The 19,118-nt window shown below is 37.5% G+C and overlaps 1 protein-coding gene across 9 annotated transcripts in view; it reads right to left on the bottom strand.

Annotated features, from left to right (window-relative positions):
- NUMB (NUMB endocytic adaptor protein) overlaps nucleotides 1–19,118 on the bottom strand; it is a 179,769-nt gene that overhangs the window by 14,458 nt on the left and 146,193 nt on the right. For 7 of the 9 annotated variants that reach the window (XM_082864348.1, XM_082864354.1, XM_082864352.1 and 4 more), the window contains 2 exons: nucleotides 17,968–18,000; nucleotides 1,170–1,244 (listed from right to left, as the gene is read on the bottom strand). In XM_082864348.1, the coding sequence (XP_082720474.1) occupies nucleotides 1,170–1,244; nucleotides 17,968–18,000 (108 nt within the window). The remainder of the gene's footprint in view (nucleotides 1–1,169; nucleotides 1,245–17,967; nucleotides 18,001–19,118) is intronic. The other 2 variants (XM_082864353.1, XM_082864355.1) reach the window with 1 other exon arrangement.

Below are 19,118 nucleotides of genomic sequence, written 5' to 3'. Positions count from 1 at the left end.
CAGTCAATTCTTTAAAGTTCTGCAATGCTGGTGGCTCATTATAATTTTATTTTGCATAACCTTGATTACTATGAATTTCCTCTTCAGCAAAGTAATTCAAGTCTTTTGGATTATCTGTCATTTTTCTTCTGATATGTAGGAGTTATTTATATATTCTAAATATGAGCCCTTCATTTGTTATACATATTGCAAAATTTCTTTTCTGCTCATAATGGGTCCCAGGATGACAAGTCATCAATTACTATTATCACTCAATGTGGGAAGAAGTAAATTAATTAATTCCAGTGTTATAAGTAACCAACAGGGGGCAACATCACTTTCTAACTATCGTGTAAAGCAACAAAAAAATATAGCCTCCACATACAACAAATTTCACCCAAAGCACTAATGAAAACTACACAAAATAAGCTAATTAAAATGATAGTTATTTCCAATTGTAATGTACACTTGAGACTACCACTTCTCTTGAACTTAAAAAAAAGAAAAGCCTTAGTGAAAAGAACTAAAATGTAGCTAAATTAAATCACTTACAATATATCAGGCAAGCTACCCATGAAAACTGTTCTTTACCTGCCAGACTTTCTCCTCCTTCCAGTGACACCTGAGGGTTATTTTTCTTTTTTCTTTTTTTTTTTGAAAATTGCCTTCTTGTTAAAATTTCTCCAGATTTAGGTCTCTTAAAAATTTCGAATTAATGATTAAATGTACTTATATAAATAACACCTTATGCTAAGGGCTGAGTCTATGTCTATTCTTATTTAGGCATGTAGGATCACTTTCTTTCAAATGCAAAGTGCTACATATTATTTGAGATACTGTGTGTATTCTAAATAAATCTTAACCAAATGAGCAATTTACTAGTCCTTAAGATTTCACTTAAATTGAGTCTTCAGTTAAATAGTAGGTTAATCAGTTCAAATATCACTTTCTAAAAATAGTGTTTTATTAAGGAACAAGAAGAAATTTTAGATATGGTCTATCAACTTTTTTTTTTAATTTTTAACTGTGATATCAATAAAAGGTCCATCATTTTTCACATCGTATATGTGGGGGTAAACTTTTTTAACGTGTCAGAACAAAAACAGAACTCAGATCTTAACATTAAATGCTAATACACCGTAGGCTAAACATGCTGTGTCATGTAACATTTAAGCTTATGAAAGTTTTACCTTAGTTTTTTCATCCACAACTCTGAGTCCATCTGCCGATACCCACAGGACTGCCTTAACTGCTTTCTTTCCAGTCTTTTAAGAGAAACCAAAAAGGAAGGGAGACACACACATATATAATATTAAAAAATAGTCATCTCCCTAGAAAACACTGACTTCTGCCTTCCAAAAGTCACAAGTACAGATGGAGTCAAGTTCAGGAGGGCTGCCAAAGCTAGATACTCAAACCAAACTGCAGAAACATTCAAGAAAAAATAAGCCAAAGCCATTATTTTAGAAACACAATGCAAAATAATGAGATAAAATTAAGTAAAGGGTAAGGGGGACAAATGGAATAAAAACCAAGATATCACATTCTGTAAAGGGCAAAGAATAAGTAGATTCTTCACTCATTTCAAAACTCAACCACGAAAACCAAGAGTTAGATAAATATTAAATACATAAGGAGTTACACCACAAGTAGCTTCTACAAGTGCATTTAGAGTAGAAAGTAATACGTAAGTCTAAAATGAGATGCTGACCATGCTACTATCCTTTGGCCCCAATGTGTATAGTAGGACCCTTGGTCACCTGAAACTTTCATATTAAAAACCCAAGAAGTCTTCATTATTCCTTTAACAATCTTTAAAAACCATTATTTCTTCTCTCAGGATTAACACAGAACTGGTTTAGTTTGTAATTTGACATTAAATGCATGGAGACATTTTGGGGACATAGGAGAATTAAAAAACTGTTGGAAAAATATTGTCATTATAACATGAATTCTTTTTACTGGCTGAGAAAAGACTTTTGGCACACAAGAATCACATGAGAACAAGCTGATGTATGATTTCTCCTGTGATGGAATGAAAATGGGACAGTGGGAATTTGTAATAGTAATTTAGCTTCCTTTCTTTTTAACTGCTCCAAAGATACAAGCAAAATAAAACAAAAGCAAAGTGAAGGCTGAGAATAGATATCAGAACATCATAAAAAGTATAGATCAAAAGGAATCTGGTACTAAAGGTTGGAACAGCAGCCTCTAGAAGGAACAAAGGAAGATAAAGAAATGTCTACCATTCTTCACTATACATGTCCAAGCCCAGCACTCCTCAATAAGGCATGGCCTTACTTAAGTGAACTGTATAATCCACTCTGGGCTCCGTTTCCACCACCACAACAAATCTGATGAGAGCCTATTATATGCCAGGCAGTAGAAATACTCGAAGAGTTCACAGTCCATTGAAAGGTGACAGATAAACAAAAAATAAATAATACAGTAGTAAGTGCTATAGTAGAGTTGATAAGCTTGTAACAATGTCAGAAAGGAGGTATGGTCAAATCTATTTGTGGAATTGGGGGAAGGTTATTCCAAACTAAAGATTGAACTGGGTACTAAAATAATTTTTCTAGATGCCCCAGGCGGGGGTAGGAAGGTAGGGAAGTAACAGAGGTAGCGGACATTCCAGGCAGAAGAAACAGCAGAATAGGACGTGGAAGCCAACAATACAGCAAATCTGGGCTCTATAAATATGTCGGTGTGGCTTGAAGTAGGATGGGTGAGCGAGGCGCAGTGGAATATAAAAAGCAGAAAAGGCCTAGCCATGGAGGACTGTATGCCTGCTAAAGAATTCTATCTTAATTCGGTGGGCAATTAGGAGCTACTAAAAGAATTTTAAACACGAATAAACAGATTTGCATTTTTAAAATATCACTTTGGCAGCAGTGTAGAGGGGTTGGAAAGAGACTGATGGGAGGTAGAAATACCACAACAAGATTCTAGGTGAGAGAAAATGAAGGTTGAGCTCTCTTGGTTGAGATAGGAATGGAGATGGGAAAGTCTTAAATGGTAAATGTAAGAGAGATGCTGAAGACTCCTCTCTGGTTCCTGGCTTGGTAAACTAACTGGGTGCAGACGGTACTACAAACTAAGATAGAGAAAGAAGAGATACAGAAGCAAGTTGGAGAGTGGGAGAATAGGATTTCAGTTTTAGACAAGCAAAGTTTGGGATGTCTGTGCAACATCCAAGCAATTGGATATACAGGTCTAAAGCTCAGTAGAGAATTCTAAGATGGAATTTTAGTTTGGGGAGACATCAACTGCGGGAGTAATAAGAGGGCCAAGGACAGGAGAGAATATTAATAATTAAGGAATTGGGAGACGAGTAATGAAATATCAGAAAAGGAATAGCCAGACGGACAGGAGAATGAAAAGAGATTAGGGTCATTGAAACTAAGGGAGAAGGGTTTCGAGAAGTAACAGGTTGTCCAAAATGTCAAATGTTGCAAAGTGACCAAGTTAAGGAAAGATGTGAAAAATGTCCACTGGATTTAGCAATGAGTAAGACACCACAGTGATAGAGGTTGTGGTGGTGATTTTTATGTGTCATATTGGCTAGTCTATGGTTGCCCAGTTGTTTGATCAAACACTGGTCTACATGTTGTTATAAAGGTGTTTTGCAGTTATGATTAACATTTACAGTCAACTAACTTTAGGTAAAGGAGATTACCCTTGATAATATGGCTGGGCCTCATCCAATCAGTTGAAGGCCTTAAGGGTTAAAAACTGAGGTTTCCCTGAGAAGAAATTCTGCTTCAAGTCTGTAACAGAAATTCTGCCTGAATTTCCAGCCTGCTGGCCTCTGTGTGTACACACACACACACACACAGAGAGAGAGAGAGAGAGAGAGAGAGAGAGAGAGAGAGAGAGAGAGAGAGAGAGAGAGACAGATGGTGGTTTTGTTTCTTTGGAGGATCTGACTAATAAAAAGGTGGAAGTCAGACTAGAATGGGTTGAGAAGTAAATGAAAGGCAAGATGAGTCTACACATACAAAAAGAGCTATAAGGCGATGGAGGACAAGCAGAGGATCAAGGGACATCCTTTAAGAATTGTGGTAAACTAACATGATATACTAGAAATAGAATGGATTTTGGAGTAAGACAAATACAAGTCTGAATTCAATGCCACTATCCATAAGCTAAGCAAGTTATAGAGTCCTCTGAGCTTCCATTTCTTCATCTGTAAAGTATCCATAGGGTTGGTAAAAGGATCAGAGATATATACAGTACCTGGAATTTAAAGAGGGTAATAAATAATTGGTATTCATTTATCATTATATTAATAAACTTAAAAAAATTCTCCCAACAATAAAGCTTGTTGAAGGAGTAACACACACTTTCAACAACAACAGATCATGCTTATATGCTGAATGGGAAAAGCCAGTGGAAAGATGGAGACTGAAGGCCCAAAAAGAGTAATGTAGAGAACAAAGTCCTCTAGGAGGCAAAAGGGGATGAGGCTAGAATACAGGTTTTAGATGGGAAGAGGGATGTCCCATCCTTGAAATAGAGGGATGGAGTGAAGCCAAGTAAAAATGAAGACAGATTTGTAAAGGAGTGAGTGACAAGTTGAGGAAGTTCACTCCAAAGAGCCACAAATTCATCTGTCAAGGAGATGAGATTACCTGATTTACTTTGCTAGGGAGAAGAAGGTAGACAGGCAGAATAAGAAAGCAGATTTACCATAGCAGTATTGGGGCGGTACAGTATAGTGACTCAGCACAAACTCTGGAGCCAGGCTGTTGTCTGGGTTTGAATTCTGGTTCTGCCACTTACTAGCATGACCAAGGGCAAATTACTTAACCTCTCTATGCTTCAGTTTCCACATCTGCATAATGATATTAATAATGTCACATACCTCATGGGATTATTATGAGGATTCAATAAATAAATAGATGTAAAAGGTTTAGAACTACGGTGGCCATATAATTTACTGTCCAAACTGGGACCACTTTGAAAGTGAAAGAGGACACTATTAAAACCCAGAAACAGGTGTTAAGCTGGGGCTGTTCAGGCAAACTGGGACAACAGTCACCCCATCAACAACAGTAACTGCCCATATTTAACCAACGCTTATGTAGCATTTAGTATTTTGCTGGAACGTAAGCTCCATGATGGCAGGGTTTTTTCCATCCTTATTGTTCACTGCTATAACTTCAGAGCTTAGAACAATGCCTGGTACAGTGTAGGAGTTTAAGAAATATTTGTTGAAGGAATAAATTTGCTAAATATCTCCTGTAGGAAATAGGAGACAGCTAATCAGTGACACAGAAGACTGCCAAAAGGCACTGAAAATCCTGCGTAAGAAATTTCAATTTGCAGTTATATCAATACGCTCATTGTGCAAATGCAGCCCACGGTGTTCAGCATCGGAGGCAACAGACAGAACTACTTCAAGGTTGGGAGACTAACAGTGGGAAATATAAAAGGTCATTTTAGAATGGGACTGTTCCCCATTTAGTTTCCTTATCATATACACGGAAATAGTTTATTGGCCCTATTAGACTATTATGAAAATATCTCTGCTTTTTGAGGTATGTCTTTATATTAATTTTTATAGTGTTGTACTAATATATCAGTGAAGCATTGTATTTATCGTATTTCACAGCATCTGATTTCTCTAAATAGGCGAAGAAAACAGATAATATGAATTCTTCCATTTGTTCATACATTTGAGTGCCAGTTCTTGGATATCAGTATAGTTTGCCACATTACAATTATTTCAATCAGGTATTGAGATATTAACACTCAAAGACACCTGCAGCTGAAATTAAGTCCGGACTTCCTCTCACAAATTCTAAAGTAGTAATGCTTCTGAACTATCTGTAAACTTTAGTGTCTTTCATTCTGATAATATAAACTAAGATTCCTAAACACTTTTTAGAAAATGATAAAAGTCACAGAAGATGAAAGTTTTCCTTTTGTTTGCCCTAAAACTATCTACTTAAGCCAATACCTTAGGAGATAAGGCCAAAGTTAGCTAGCCACAGGACTAAAAAAAGAGATAACCCAGAGTAAGTATGACATATAGAATATACATACATCTTTAAAAACTTTTTTTAAATTTTTTTAAATTAATTTTTATTGGAGTATGGTTGCTTTACAATGTTGCGTCAGCCTCCACTGCACAACAAAATGAATCAGCCATACACATACAGATATCCCCTTTTGGACTTCCCTTAGGTTACCACAGTGCATTAGGTAGAGCTCCCTATGTTACACAGTATGCTCCCATCAGTTGTCTATTTTCTACATAGTATCAATAATGTATATGTGTCAATCCCAGTCTCCCAATTCCTCCCTCCCCACCCCTTTCCCCCTTGGTATCCATACATTTGTTCTCTACGTCTATGTCTCTATTTCTGCTTTGCAAATAAGAGCATCTATACCATTTTTCTAGATTCCACATATGCGTTATTATACGATAGAATATACATACATCTTAGTGACACAAACACCCCTTAAAAAAAGACTACGTAATACTTCAGACACTAATAAAAATGTGGTAGGGGTAACGTATATGTGAGACAGTAAGAATTATTTCATCACCACGGTTCCAACGCTTTTTATTTTAATAATAATTTCAAGGTTATAGGTAGAATTCATACTGAGTAGTGTTAATGCATGAAAAATAATTTTACAACAAAGAGAAAACTGCTTATTCTTCAAGGAAAGAAAATGGGTCTAACATGAACAGAATTTCAGTAACTTAGAATTTAAACTGAGAAGGATCAAACTACCCTATGAGTGAAAAATGTCAAATATAATTTTCAAGTAACCACTCAACTCTCTAAATATCCATGTTAAAATTTTAAAACTAACATTTCCCTTAAACATCTTTTACTTTGGGTAGATATAAACCAATACAGAAATTAAGCAGACTCTGACACTGGAGAAAATGATAGCAGGAAATGGGTCTATTACAAATTATTAAATCAGGAAGCTTACACTGCAAGTAAGAGAATGCACAGGTAATCTTAACGTGAAAATACCAGTGAAGAAAGACAAAAAGGTTGCAAAAATGACATGGAGATAGTAACTAAACAAACTCAGTACACTAAGATCATTTCCCCTAAATATAAAAGCTACTCACAATAAAAGGCAATGAAATAACTAATTACAATAAAGAACTGCCATCTGCCTACCTATTAATCTTCAGGGGTTTTTTTCTTTTGTTTTTTTGGTAGACACCACTTAAAAATTTTTTTAAATGGATGGAGATCACAAGTTGGTAGTGTGCTCAGTATGCTAACAGATCCTCACAGTCACTCTTCTGTTTTACATGTTGTTATCTGGGGAAGTACTTCGGATTTCCATTTGGAGAAGTATGTTTCTAAACTGTTTAAATCATGATTGGAAAACTTTTCCTGTGAAGGACCAGGTATCAAATATTTAGGGCTTCACAGGCCATACAGTCTATGTCACAACTACCCAACTCTGCCCTGCTGCACAAAAGCAGCCACAGACAATATGTAAACAAATGGACATGGATTTGTTCCAATACAACTTTATTTATAAAAACAGGTAGTGGGCCATAGTTTGATGACCTCTGATATAAATCATCATAATCCCTGGAAAGTGATTAAACCTGTTTTGGAAAGACAATTCATTATACTGAAATACTAGAACTGTTTGGAATTGTCCCTGAATTCTTTTTCTTTTATATTTTTAAACAAATGTGCTTATATCCTATTATTTTAAACTGAGACCCAAACTCAGGCGCAGTCCAACTCTAAAGTTCTATGATTCCTAAGGCCACCAGTGAGATAAGAACACGCAATTAATCAACATAAACAGAAGTGATATTTGGAGGCAAGACAATTGTGTTGGGCATATGACAGACAAGAACAAAAAGGTGTTCTAATGTAAGCCAAAGCAAAGAAATGCTAAAGACACACAGAAGCATAATTTGGCATAGCTATGAAATGTTAAGAAGCAACAGCAGCAAACAGACAAATTTGGGCAGGAAGGGTAGAGCAAGTCACTCTTTCTGAGCAACGGCGATTTGCCATTCTATTGTGCAAAGCTCTTCTGCTACACACCAAAGAGGTCTTCAAGGGTACCCAATATGTAAAGAATCTCTGGTCAGTCTTTCTGTCACACCTAGACACAGAGAGAACCCAGTCATTATGGAGTAATAATGATATATTCGTAGGCAACCATGACACGGTGTGTCTTGTAATGAGTGAATGAGAGACTTCCTTAACAGGAAACTTGGCTTCTTCTTCTTCTTTTTTAATCTGAGAGGGCCTTCAAATCTATCATTTGATGACATTTGAATTTCTGAACAGAACTGTGTAACGAATAAATTTTGTCTTATAATTCCAAGATACAGTATGTACCTCCGAGAAACACAACTTTCTGTAGGATTTGAGACTGGTACTATCTCCAATGGCTGCTTCCTTAAAAGTACAGTAACTTTTAACCTGCACTTTCTTAAGTGAGAAGGGCCTTTAAAGGCTTTCGGGGAAAAAATAAGGATAATAGCACGTCATGAACCAAACATGGCGAGATTTTTGGAGGCTATTTAGCTCTCCTAGTTTATAAATCACTTTTAACTGAGAGGAGGGAACCTAGAACAGAAATTATTCTAATATTAGGTTCATTTAAGTTCATACTAAGTTCATATTAAGTTTCAAATGCATATAATAGAGTGAAAATTCCACAGGGACCTCAAATTCAACCTGTCCAAAACCAAATTCATAACTCTTCTCACAGTGAATGATTTCCCCACCACCTTTCATCCACACCATAAACTTGGGTCTTATCTTCTGTCTCCTTCTGTATATCCCTAGGTTGAATAAGTGAATGAGTCGGAGCAGGTTCTCTGTCGCTCCAGTGGCCCTGTTAATGCTGTTCCTTCTATGCCTTTTTCCTCTAACTTAGTTTAACTGGAAGTCACAGTCTTAAGTCTCAGCCTTAGGTATCATCTCCTCTCAGAAGCCTTAATCACAATCTCCAACATTCACTGTCCCTCTCTGCTCCAGTAGTACCTATTATTGTTACACAATTTGTTAACTACCTTTTTTTAACCTGTCTGGTTTTTCCCACTACAGGGTGAACTTGAAAGCACTGCATTTGTCATTCACTAACTCAGACATTTTGGAGCAGCTACTATGGACCACAAACTATTCTAGGCATTGAAGATTCAGCAGTGAACTAAATTAGGTGAAGATCTCTGTCCACAAAATGTTTATGTTTTAGTGAGGAAGAGATAAAAAAAAACCAAATAAGTAAAATGTATGCTATGACAAATGGTGATAACCCCTATCAGAGGAAAATAAAGCTAGGAAGGGGAATAGTGAGTGTCTGTATATGGAGGAGGGTGGTATTTGAAATTTAAAATAAGGTTCTCTCAGTGACTGCCTCAGTGAAAATGGGGCTTTTGAACAAATGGGAAGAGATGAGGAAGTGAGCCATGCATATATCTGGATGATGTGTGCTCCAGATTAGAGGTTACAGTAAGTGCAAAGGTCCTGAGGTGGAAGCATAGCTGGTATGCTCAGGGAACAGCAAGGAGGCTAGTGTGGCTGGAACACAGGAAGCAAGAATAGGAGAAGATAGGAAAAGGGACAGAGATAATGCATGTATAATGGCCTGCTAGGCCTAAAAGACTGGTTTTTACCCTGAGTAGCTCAGGAAGCTACTGGAGGATCTAGGGCAGTGGAGCAACACAATCAGACCTCTGTCTTAAAAAGATCACTCCGACTGATATCTTGAGAACAGATGGTAGGGGGACAATAATGAAAGCAGATTGTGTAGAACATTAATGCAATGATTCAGGTGAGCGGAGAAGCTGGCTTGGACCACGGCAATAGTGGTGGAGGGTAGTGAGACAGGAACTATTGATGGGATGGATACAGGGTAAAAGAGAAAGAGAGGAGTCAAGATCAGATCCATGATTTGTGGCTAAAGCACATGGACTGGGATGGGAAAGACTAGGGAAGACTAATTTGGGAGAGCGTTTCGGAATTTGGTTTGTGACACATTAGTGTGAAATGCCTTAGTGTGAAATGTTTAATGATGATGATGATACTGACACATCCATATGGCAGGCTATTCTGTACACTTTGCTTATATTTACTCATTTAATCTTCACAACAATCAGGTGAAGATGGAATTAGTATTATCCTTTTTTTATAAGTGGGGAAGCTGAGGTACAGAATGGTTAAGAACCTCTCCCAACGTCACAAAGCTAATAAGTGGCTGAGCCAGGATTAAATACAATTAATCCAGATCCCCAGTCTGTGTCCTTGACCCCTATGCTATACTGCTTCTAAGATGGAAGTACCATTATGGAGTTTAGGGCAGATGTCTAGAGACAGAACTTTCAAAATCATCAGCATAGAGATGGTATTTAAATCCATGACACTGGATGAGATCATCAAGGGAGAAGTGTAGGTAGAGAACAGTCCACAGATTAAGAAGTAGGCGTCAACACAAGGGAAAATCAAGAGAATATGGCACCTGAACTCCAAATGAATAGACTGTTTCGAGGAGCGGGAGGGATTTGGCTGCTACATCAAATGCTGCTGATAGGTTGAGTAAATAAAGTCTGATTAAATGAGTTTAATAGGGGAAAGGAGAGCAGAAACTGAAGGTACCAAGAAGAAACCTTTTTTTAGAAAGATGGTTTGTTTTAATGCTAATGAATGATCCACTAGAGAAAGAAAAACTGATTATGGAGGAGGTGGGTAGCATTACTAGAATGACTAAGAGCTAGTATAAGAATCTTGTGGAGGAGTTGGCCTCAGCTAGGAGCACAGACAGTTCATCCCTTGAATTGGAGGGAAAACAGGGTATATATGCACAGATTCACGTAGGTAAGTAGATGTGGTGTCATGTTTGAGAGTTCTCTTCTGGTTGATTCTATTTTTTCAGTGAAGTAGGAAGCAAGGTCATCAACTGAAAGAAGAGTAAGAAATTCTGGAGGTTTAAGGAAAAGGAAGGAGGAGTCAAATAGTCATCTGAAAATGAGAGTAAAATGGACTTAAAAAATGGAGATTGTCTCGCTCATCTTTGATCTGGATAGCCTAGCACAGTCCCTAGTATGTTTTAGACACTGTGACTTGAGGCTTGAGAACCACTAAGTCTTCATGAATACAAATAAAAAAGATAACTCCAAAGGTTAATGAATTTTTTTTTTAAATCTAGAAAAGATCAATGGCCAGGGCATTTGACATATTAGCTGATCATGTCACAGGAAATACTGAAACCAAGGATCAATGGAAAGCTTCTGAGTACTCTTGGGATTGTCTTTTTTCTTCTTCAGAAATTTGTTATATTGCACTTCAAAAGGATAAATAAACCAAATCCTAAAAGATGCAACTAATAAAATACAAAAGAAGGTAAAATTTATAGAAGGGCATGAGAATTTAAAAAACAGAAAGGAAGAAAAGGAAAGAGGCAGCAAGTGATATTCCCTCACATGTAAAGGAAAGGATCCAGAGTGAAGATAAGCACTAAGTACAATTTGCCATTGAGGAGAAAATTTAGGAAATCTAATTAGAATGTAGATGTGAGTACACTGACTTAACAGTGGTCATAAATACCATGAAATGTTTTACTCTTGATAATTAGTTGGAAACAATATAACCCTGCATTACTTTTCAACTATGTATTCTCTAAAACATAACCATTTCTAATGATGCCATTTAACAACTGTAACAGCATCAAAACTTGAAAACTTATATCTGGCAGTACATTAACAGTATCTGTTAAAACAAATATTATAATATTTTTGGTGCTTTTTATACAGTTAGAAGTGGTTAACACACACACACACACCCCACCACAATCAAATAATAGCCCAGGGAGGAGTTCACAAACTCAAAGGCCTACAGGGTTAAAAGCAGTAACAAAATGAGTGAAGCAGGCTGAGTGTGTAGGGACCATAGGGAGTTGCAGGGATGTGGCAAACAAGCAACCAAAGGGCACAACTGGTACTCAGCTCAAGCCACTGTTGCTGCAGACAAAGCATGCTGTTTTGCCAGATCTTCCATTCTTAAGATAGATGTAATAGTTTGGTTTTTTTTTTTGCGGTACGCGGGCCTCTCACTGCTGTGGCCTCTCCCGTCGCAAAGCACAGGCTCCGGACGCACAGGCTCAGCGGCCATGGCTCACGGGCCCAGCCGCTCCACAGCATGTGGGATCTTCCCGGACCGGGGCACGAACCCGTGTCCCCTGCATCGGCAGGCGGACTCTCAACCACGGCGCCACCAGGGAAGCCCAGATGTAATAGTTTTGATGTAAAAAATTTCAATGTTTGAAATATTAGCAACTAATCCAAATTTATGAACTGTGCGCAGGCCATACAATGCATGTTTGTGGGAAGCATTCAGGCCCTTGAGCTATCTAGTGTCCCCTGCATTTGACACTTCTCCATTCACTATAATTAAAGCCTATCTGAGGAAAGCAGAGGCCAACACTTCTGAATGACAGAACAACACAGGGTAGGTGAAAGAACTCTGCACTAAGTTTCAGAAAACTTTGGTTTCAGGGTAGGCACTGCCATTTACTACTAGCTGGGTGACCTCTTTGAGCTTGTTTATTCATTTGTAAAATGTAGTTTCATGAACTATCACGTCTAATTCACTGAGCTGTTGTGAGTAACAAGTTAGAAAGTAGGTCAAAACACATCACAAACTATAAAGTTCTATATAAATACAAGTAGATGGCTAAGAGATAGTAGGAAATATATACTGGTCTCTGTCCCTGGTTCCTGGCACAGACCTCCTGAAATCCTTGTAATTTCCTAAGTGATAAGAGCACAACGAGCATCTCTTGTCCTGATATTTGGCCTCTGACCCCATCCCTGACACAAGACTCCTAAAACCCTTGTAAATTCCTAAGTGAAGGGCATCTTTTGTTTAATGAGACAACCCTGGGTGGGCTCCTGGATGAGGGCTTGTTGCCAGAACGACCAAGCCATGATGAGAAGCTTAGGATTTTCAGCCTTAACCCCTATCCTCTAGAGCGGGAAGAGGAGCTGGAATTGGAATAATCTATCAAGCCTACGTGAGGAAGCTACCACAAAATCCCAATAGTACAAGGTTCAGAGAACTTCCAGGTTGGCAAACACATCCACATGGAGAAGGTGACACACTCCAATTTTACAGGGACAGAAGCTCCTGCCCTTGGGACACTCCCAGACCTCGCCCTATGTATCTCTTCGTCTGGCTCTTCACCTGTATCCTTTATCATATCCTTTAATAAACTGGTAAACATAAGTGTTTCCTTGATTTCTGTGAGCTGTTCTAGCAAATTAATCAAACCTGGGGAGGAGGTCATGGGAACCTCCAATTTGTAGCCAAATTAGACAGAAGTTATTATGGGTAACCTGGGGACCTACAATTGCAACTGGCATCTGAAGTGGGTAGGAGCAGTCTTGTGAGACTGAGTCTTTAAATCTATGGGATCTGACACTATCTCCAAGTAGATAGTGTTAGAATTGAGTTAAATTGTAGGACACCTAGCTGGTGTCACAGAGAATTGTTTGGTTAGGGAAAAAATCTCTACACATTTGGTGACTAGAAGTGTTTTGTGTCAGTAGTAAAGGACACACCCAGGAGAAAGACTCACAGGAGGTAGACTGAACTGAGTTTTTCTAATACAATGGCTTTAAAAAGAGACCTAATGGGGTGGCCTGAAAAGATTTTATATCTCTGTGTTCAGTCAGTTCCTCATAAAATGGTAATATAGATTACTTAGCTCATGAGTTTCCTCAAATATATTAAACTTTTAATATCCTTTTCAAACGTTAAGTGTCACGTAATTGCTTGGTAATAAAATATTTGCCGAGTATGGCCAAATACACTAGAAGCTGTATGTAATACTTCCTAAAAAGCTGAGTACATTCTTGACTTTCCTAAAAAAATGATCAATTTAATGTAGCTAAGTTTAGAAAAAGGTATTTCAGAGCCTCAGGGGTTTTTTTCCTTCTAAGATGTGTGTAATCTTACAACGGGTTAATAATACAGCCCCATAACACACCCAGGTTTATCTGTTCCTCACTGCTAAAGCTTCTGAAGGTACTGCTCCCATTTGCTGGAGGAACAGGGAGGTCAGGCCCCTGACAGGAATAGAACAGGTCCAGGACGCAACTTAGGGAAAAGCAGCAGCAGTTCTCCTGGCCATGATTTACAAATTCAGAATCAGGGCTAATAATTCTCCCATCTACCTACTTTTCTCCAAATGTGTTTGATGGAAACACTTGATAACTGTTGTTCTCTTTATCGTGGACCATTAAACCATACATGATAAGAAGGCTAAGAAAGTATCAAAATTTATGAGGAACTCTACTAGATAAAAACTCCCTATGAGGTTCATTTTTAGCTTTCATCAAAACATAATTGACCTAGCAAACTCAACAAACCAAATCTCTTTCACCAGACTACTTCTTGTAGATTAGTGTGAATGTGAGTTGAATGATGCCAACTTGAAAGGTTTAAAAGGCTCCAAATTAAAGAAAAGTTTTTCACTTAAAATTAAGCACATTTCTGGAAAGTTACAGGTGATGGTTTTTTCTCCCTTGATTTTCCAAACTCTTTGAATGACTTACTGTAATTAAAAAAAATTGTACATAAGAATAAAATTGCCTGGCCATAAAAAGAATTCTCCCCACAATAACATAAGAATTCTGCATTGTATCTCTGTGAGATGAGAGTTGTTCATTAAACTTACTGCAGTAATCATTTCATGATATATGAAGTCAAATCATTATGTGGTGCACCTTAAACTTATACAGTGCTGTATGCCAATTACATCTCAATAAAACTGGAAGAAAAAAATTCTGAGGTTCATGTTTGTTCACATTATGGGATCAATTAGTATCTTTTAAGAAAATCTCACTAGTATGGTTTAAACATCTCTAAATAAATAAAATGTTAGTCTGAACCACTGAAAAATATTCTTTAAAGCATTAACTAGTAACAAAGTAAACTGACAAGAGACAAAAGTCCAAAATTAAATTACTACCTTTAGGGACTTCCCTGGTGGTCCAGTGGGTAAGACTCAGCGTTCCCAGTGCAGGGGGCCCGGGTACATTCCCTGGTCGGGAACTAGATCCCGCAGGCATGCCGCAACTAAGAAGTCTGCATGCCAAAACTAAAGATCCCGCATGCCGCAATTAAGACCCAGCACAGCCAAAACGAATAAATAAATAAATTTAAAAAAATTTACTACCTTTAAAGAAGAAAGTTAGAAAGTAAAAATGAGTTTCTTAACTAGCATCTTTTAAGGTTAAGGTTAAGGTTAAATCTTTTAAACTTTGCTTGTAAATAATCTGAAAACTGAGTGATTTTATAGCATAGTGATTAAGAGTGTAGACTCTGGAATCAGATTATCTGGGTTCAAATCCTAGATTCTACCACTTATTGTATCTGTGGATTCAGGCAGGTCCCTTAACCTCTGTAAACTTTAGTTTTCTCACTGTAAAACGGGAAAATAATAATTTCAGGGTTACTGTAAGGATTAAGTGAGATAATTCATAGTTTTCTTTCTCATACCGTATGGATTTGCCATGTAGCAAAATGCAGTGAAAACAGCTAAGAAGCACAGTGTGACCCAGTTTGGTGACACTGTAGATGCACAATGACCCCATTATTTATAGCAATGAATATTGCCACCTTGGAGGTGATTCTCAAGTGAGAGCTATCTTTGTTCTTTAACATCATGTTATAACCTTTTAAAAAATATACTTTAACATGTTTTTTCTATAAACCAAATCAATATTTTCTCCTTTAGCTTTCTCTATCTAGCCTTCATGGACAAGAAAGACTTTTACTAAAGTAGATATATTAAAAACTGATCACTTAGAAGATAATTAGAATTGTATTTTAACTGGGGTGATGTGAAATTGCTTTGAGAAATTCTATTTAGGAAAGAATAAATGCTCCACCAAAAAAATCTGCTTAACAATTATAGTGTCTATTTATAATGATGCAAATGTCTATAGGATTTATTCTTTCTAGTTATAGATCCCACATTCTACGGACCTTTGACTCAGGCTCAAAATATCTACTAAAAGATTTTATTGTGACATGTGTGGGTAAATTATATGACTTTTTATTTCAGATTGACAGAAGTTACTGAATTAAACCATTCAATCTAAAATCCTTCAAATTTGTTTACATTAATATAAAGGTGACCTAAACCAGAACATGTGAAAAAAAAAAAAAAAGGGTTACAACTAAAATATTTAATTGAGAAGAAAGTGGAAACTAATAATTTTTTTTTGCGATACGCGGGCCTCTCACTGTTGTGGCCTCTCCCGTTGACGCGCAGGCTCAGCGGGCATGGCTCACGGGCCCAGCCGCTCCGTGGCATGTGGGATTTTCCCGGACGAGGGCACGAACCCATGTCTCCTGCATCGGCAGGCGGACTCTCAACCACTGCGCCACCAGGGAAGCCCTAATAATTTTTCAAAATTGTTCTTTAGGGACTTCCCTGGAGGTCCAGCAGTTAAGACTCCGAGCTTCCACTACAGGGAGCATGGGTTTGATCCCTGGTCAGGGAACTAAGATCTCACGTGGCATATGGCAGGGTCAGGAAAAAGAAATCGTTCTTTAAAGTAACAAAACCACCCAGTGAAAAACGAACTGTGATGGGATTTTTATATTCACATAAACTTTTAGTAATGTACACTCAGTTATACAATGACAGTAGTTTTTTCTTATACTCTCTCAGTCTGACTTATTTTGTAGCACTTACTCAAAACTAGACAATGATAAGCTTAGACACAAAAATGTTAGAAATGTATTTATCTATAATACAGATAAATACATTCTGTACTGTCATCATATATATATATATACACACATACACTTTTTTTTTTTTGCGGTACGCGGGCCTCTCACTGTTGTGGCCTCTCCCGTTGCGGAGCACAGGCTCCGGACGCGCAGGCTCAGCGGCCATGGCTCACGGGCCCAGTCGCTCCGCAGTATGCGAGATCCTCCCGGACCGGGGCACGAATCTGCGTCCCCCGCATCGGCAGGCGGACTCCAACCACTGCGCCACTAGGGAAGCCCTATATATATATTTTTTTTCTTTAAATTTTTATTTATTTTATTTTTGGTTGTGTTGGATCTTTGTTGCTGCACGCGGGCTTTCTATAGTTGCGTTGAGTGAGGGCTACTTTTCGTTGCGGCGCGCAGGCTTCTCATTGCAGTGGCTTCTCTTGTTGCAGAGCACGGGCTTTAGGCGCATGGGCTTCAGTAGTTGTGGTACACGGGCTTAGTTGCTCCGCAGCATGTGGGACCTTCCTGGACCAGGGATCGAACCCATGTCTCCTGCTTTGGCAGGTGGATTCTTAACCACTGTGCCACCAGGGAAGTCCCATCCTATATATTCTTAATTCTAAGGAAATTTGAACAAGCATTCTTTGAAAAGTATCTACATAAAGAACATTCCACATATGACAGACACTTGGTAGACTACTAATTAAGACAGTTTTTCTTAGGTTACCATCCCAGGTTAAAGAGCACAGGATCTTCAAAGATAAGTTTATGTACTTTCACTTACTTCATCTGAAATTTAACTTGGATTGAAAAAAAGTAATAGCAATGAATGTAAAATTTGGGATACATTTAATTTTCACTTGAATTTAGTATTTCTTCCCACTTCTCTGTCAATATTGAACACTAAGTAAAACTTGTTAAAAAACTCAACAAATATGCTAATATGAACAATTTTGCAAGATCAAATTAAATTTATTTTAACACCTAGTCTTGAGGAAGCAATTCTTTTTTAACCTACTTGATTTATTTATTGGATTTTCCTAGGAATCATCAGATTTAGTATCAACAGACACACAGGTAATATCATAGATAGCTTTCCAATTCATTAATTTACATATTTAGTCAAATCAATTTCTGTATTACAAAGAAACCAAAGCTGTACTTCTTTTTCAAAAAATGTGTCAGTGCTATACTAGGGGTGTAACTCCTTATAAAGCAAGCATGAATGTGGCATCAAACTTACTTTTCCAAAGAAGCCTTTGAAGAACTTCCTTTCCTGGAGGAACAGGGGGACAGGTTGAGCGCTATTATTGTATGGGCTAAATGTCCCAAGGTTTCACAGCAATAAGCACATACAGAGATTGGGTGAAGGACAAAGTAGGAGAAGGGGAAGGGAGTGAGAGTTTTAAAGAGTTATCCATACCAGGAGTGACAGGGAAAAAGGAAGGGTGCATGAAAATGCAGCGAAACATACTGTATGGCCTAATAATCCGCAGAAAGAGAAGAAATCAGGACCTGTATCCATGCAGAGCAACTAGTTACTTTAGCATTCTCTACTGACTTTTAAAACAGAGATTATTCAAATTTGGCAGCAGAGAAAAAGACTAGGACATACTGGTTTGTGAGATTTGCATTTAAATTTTCGTAATAGTGAGTGGTAAATTGATCGGTTCACATACATTTTTCAATTTAAAATCAGTGGTCAAATATGTGGAAGTCACCAATGAAAAAACCAGTCCACACTCAAATGATCACAAAGTAACATTAAAAAAATGCTACACTTAAATTATGAGTGTGAAGGGAGGGTCCTTGTCAGACTTTTTCTTGATGAGTTCAAGATGCCACTTTGAGAATTCTTACTTATGCATTAGGACAGGTTTGTATGTATGTGTGTGCTGATCAATTCCATAGCAACTGTGGGGAAATAATAGATATGTTCTATTTCAAACACAGAATAAATCATCTATAAAGAACACATGGCCAATGCTTTCACTGGAGCTGAGAAAACTAATATATTTGAGAACCAAACCACATCTGTTAACCACAACTAAAATTTGAAGAATAGGGTTGTTTTCTTTTTAAATGCTACTGTTTTAGAAGAAAGAAATTTGTACTGACAGTTATAACTATACAATTCTAAAACTACATAGGTAAAAGAGACACAATTGTCTGTGGTCCCAGCACCAATTTTTAAGCATATACAAACCTTGAAAACTGCCCACCATTTAAAATCTGAAGAACTTATGCAAAATAGATGAGTTCTAACTCACCCAAGCTAGCTTAACTTTAACATTTTCTAGTTTTGGTTGAACTATACTTTAAGACTTTACCTTTTATAATCCATTATTAATAGTGAATAAATGTCTAGAAAAAGACAACTCTACAGAAATTTGA

This window comes from Leucopleurus acutus, assembly GCF_964270905.1.
Source record: "Leucopleurus acutus genome assembly, chromosome: 1".
Classification (NCBI taxonomy): domain Eukaryota; kingdom Metazoa; phylum Chordata; class Mammalia; order Artiodactyla; family Delphinidae; genus Leucopleurus; species Leucopleurus acutus.
This window is presented reverse-complemented; position numbering and strand designations above follow the sequence as displayed.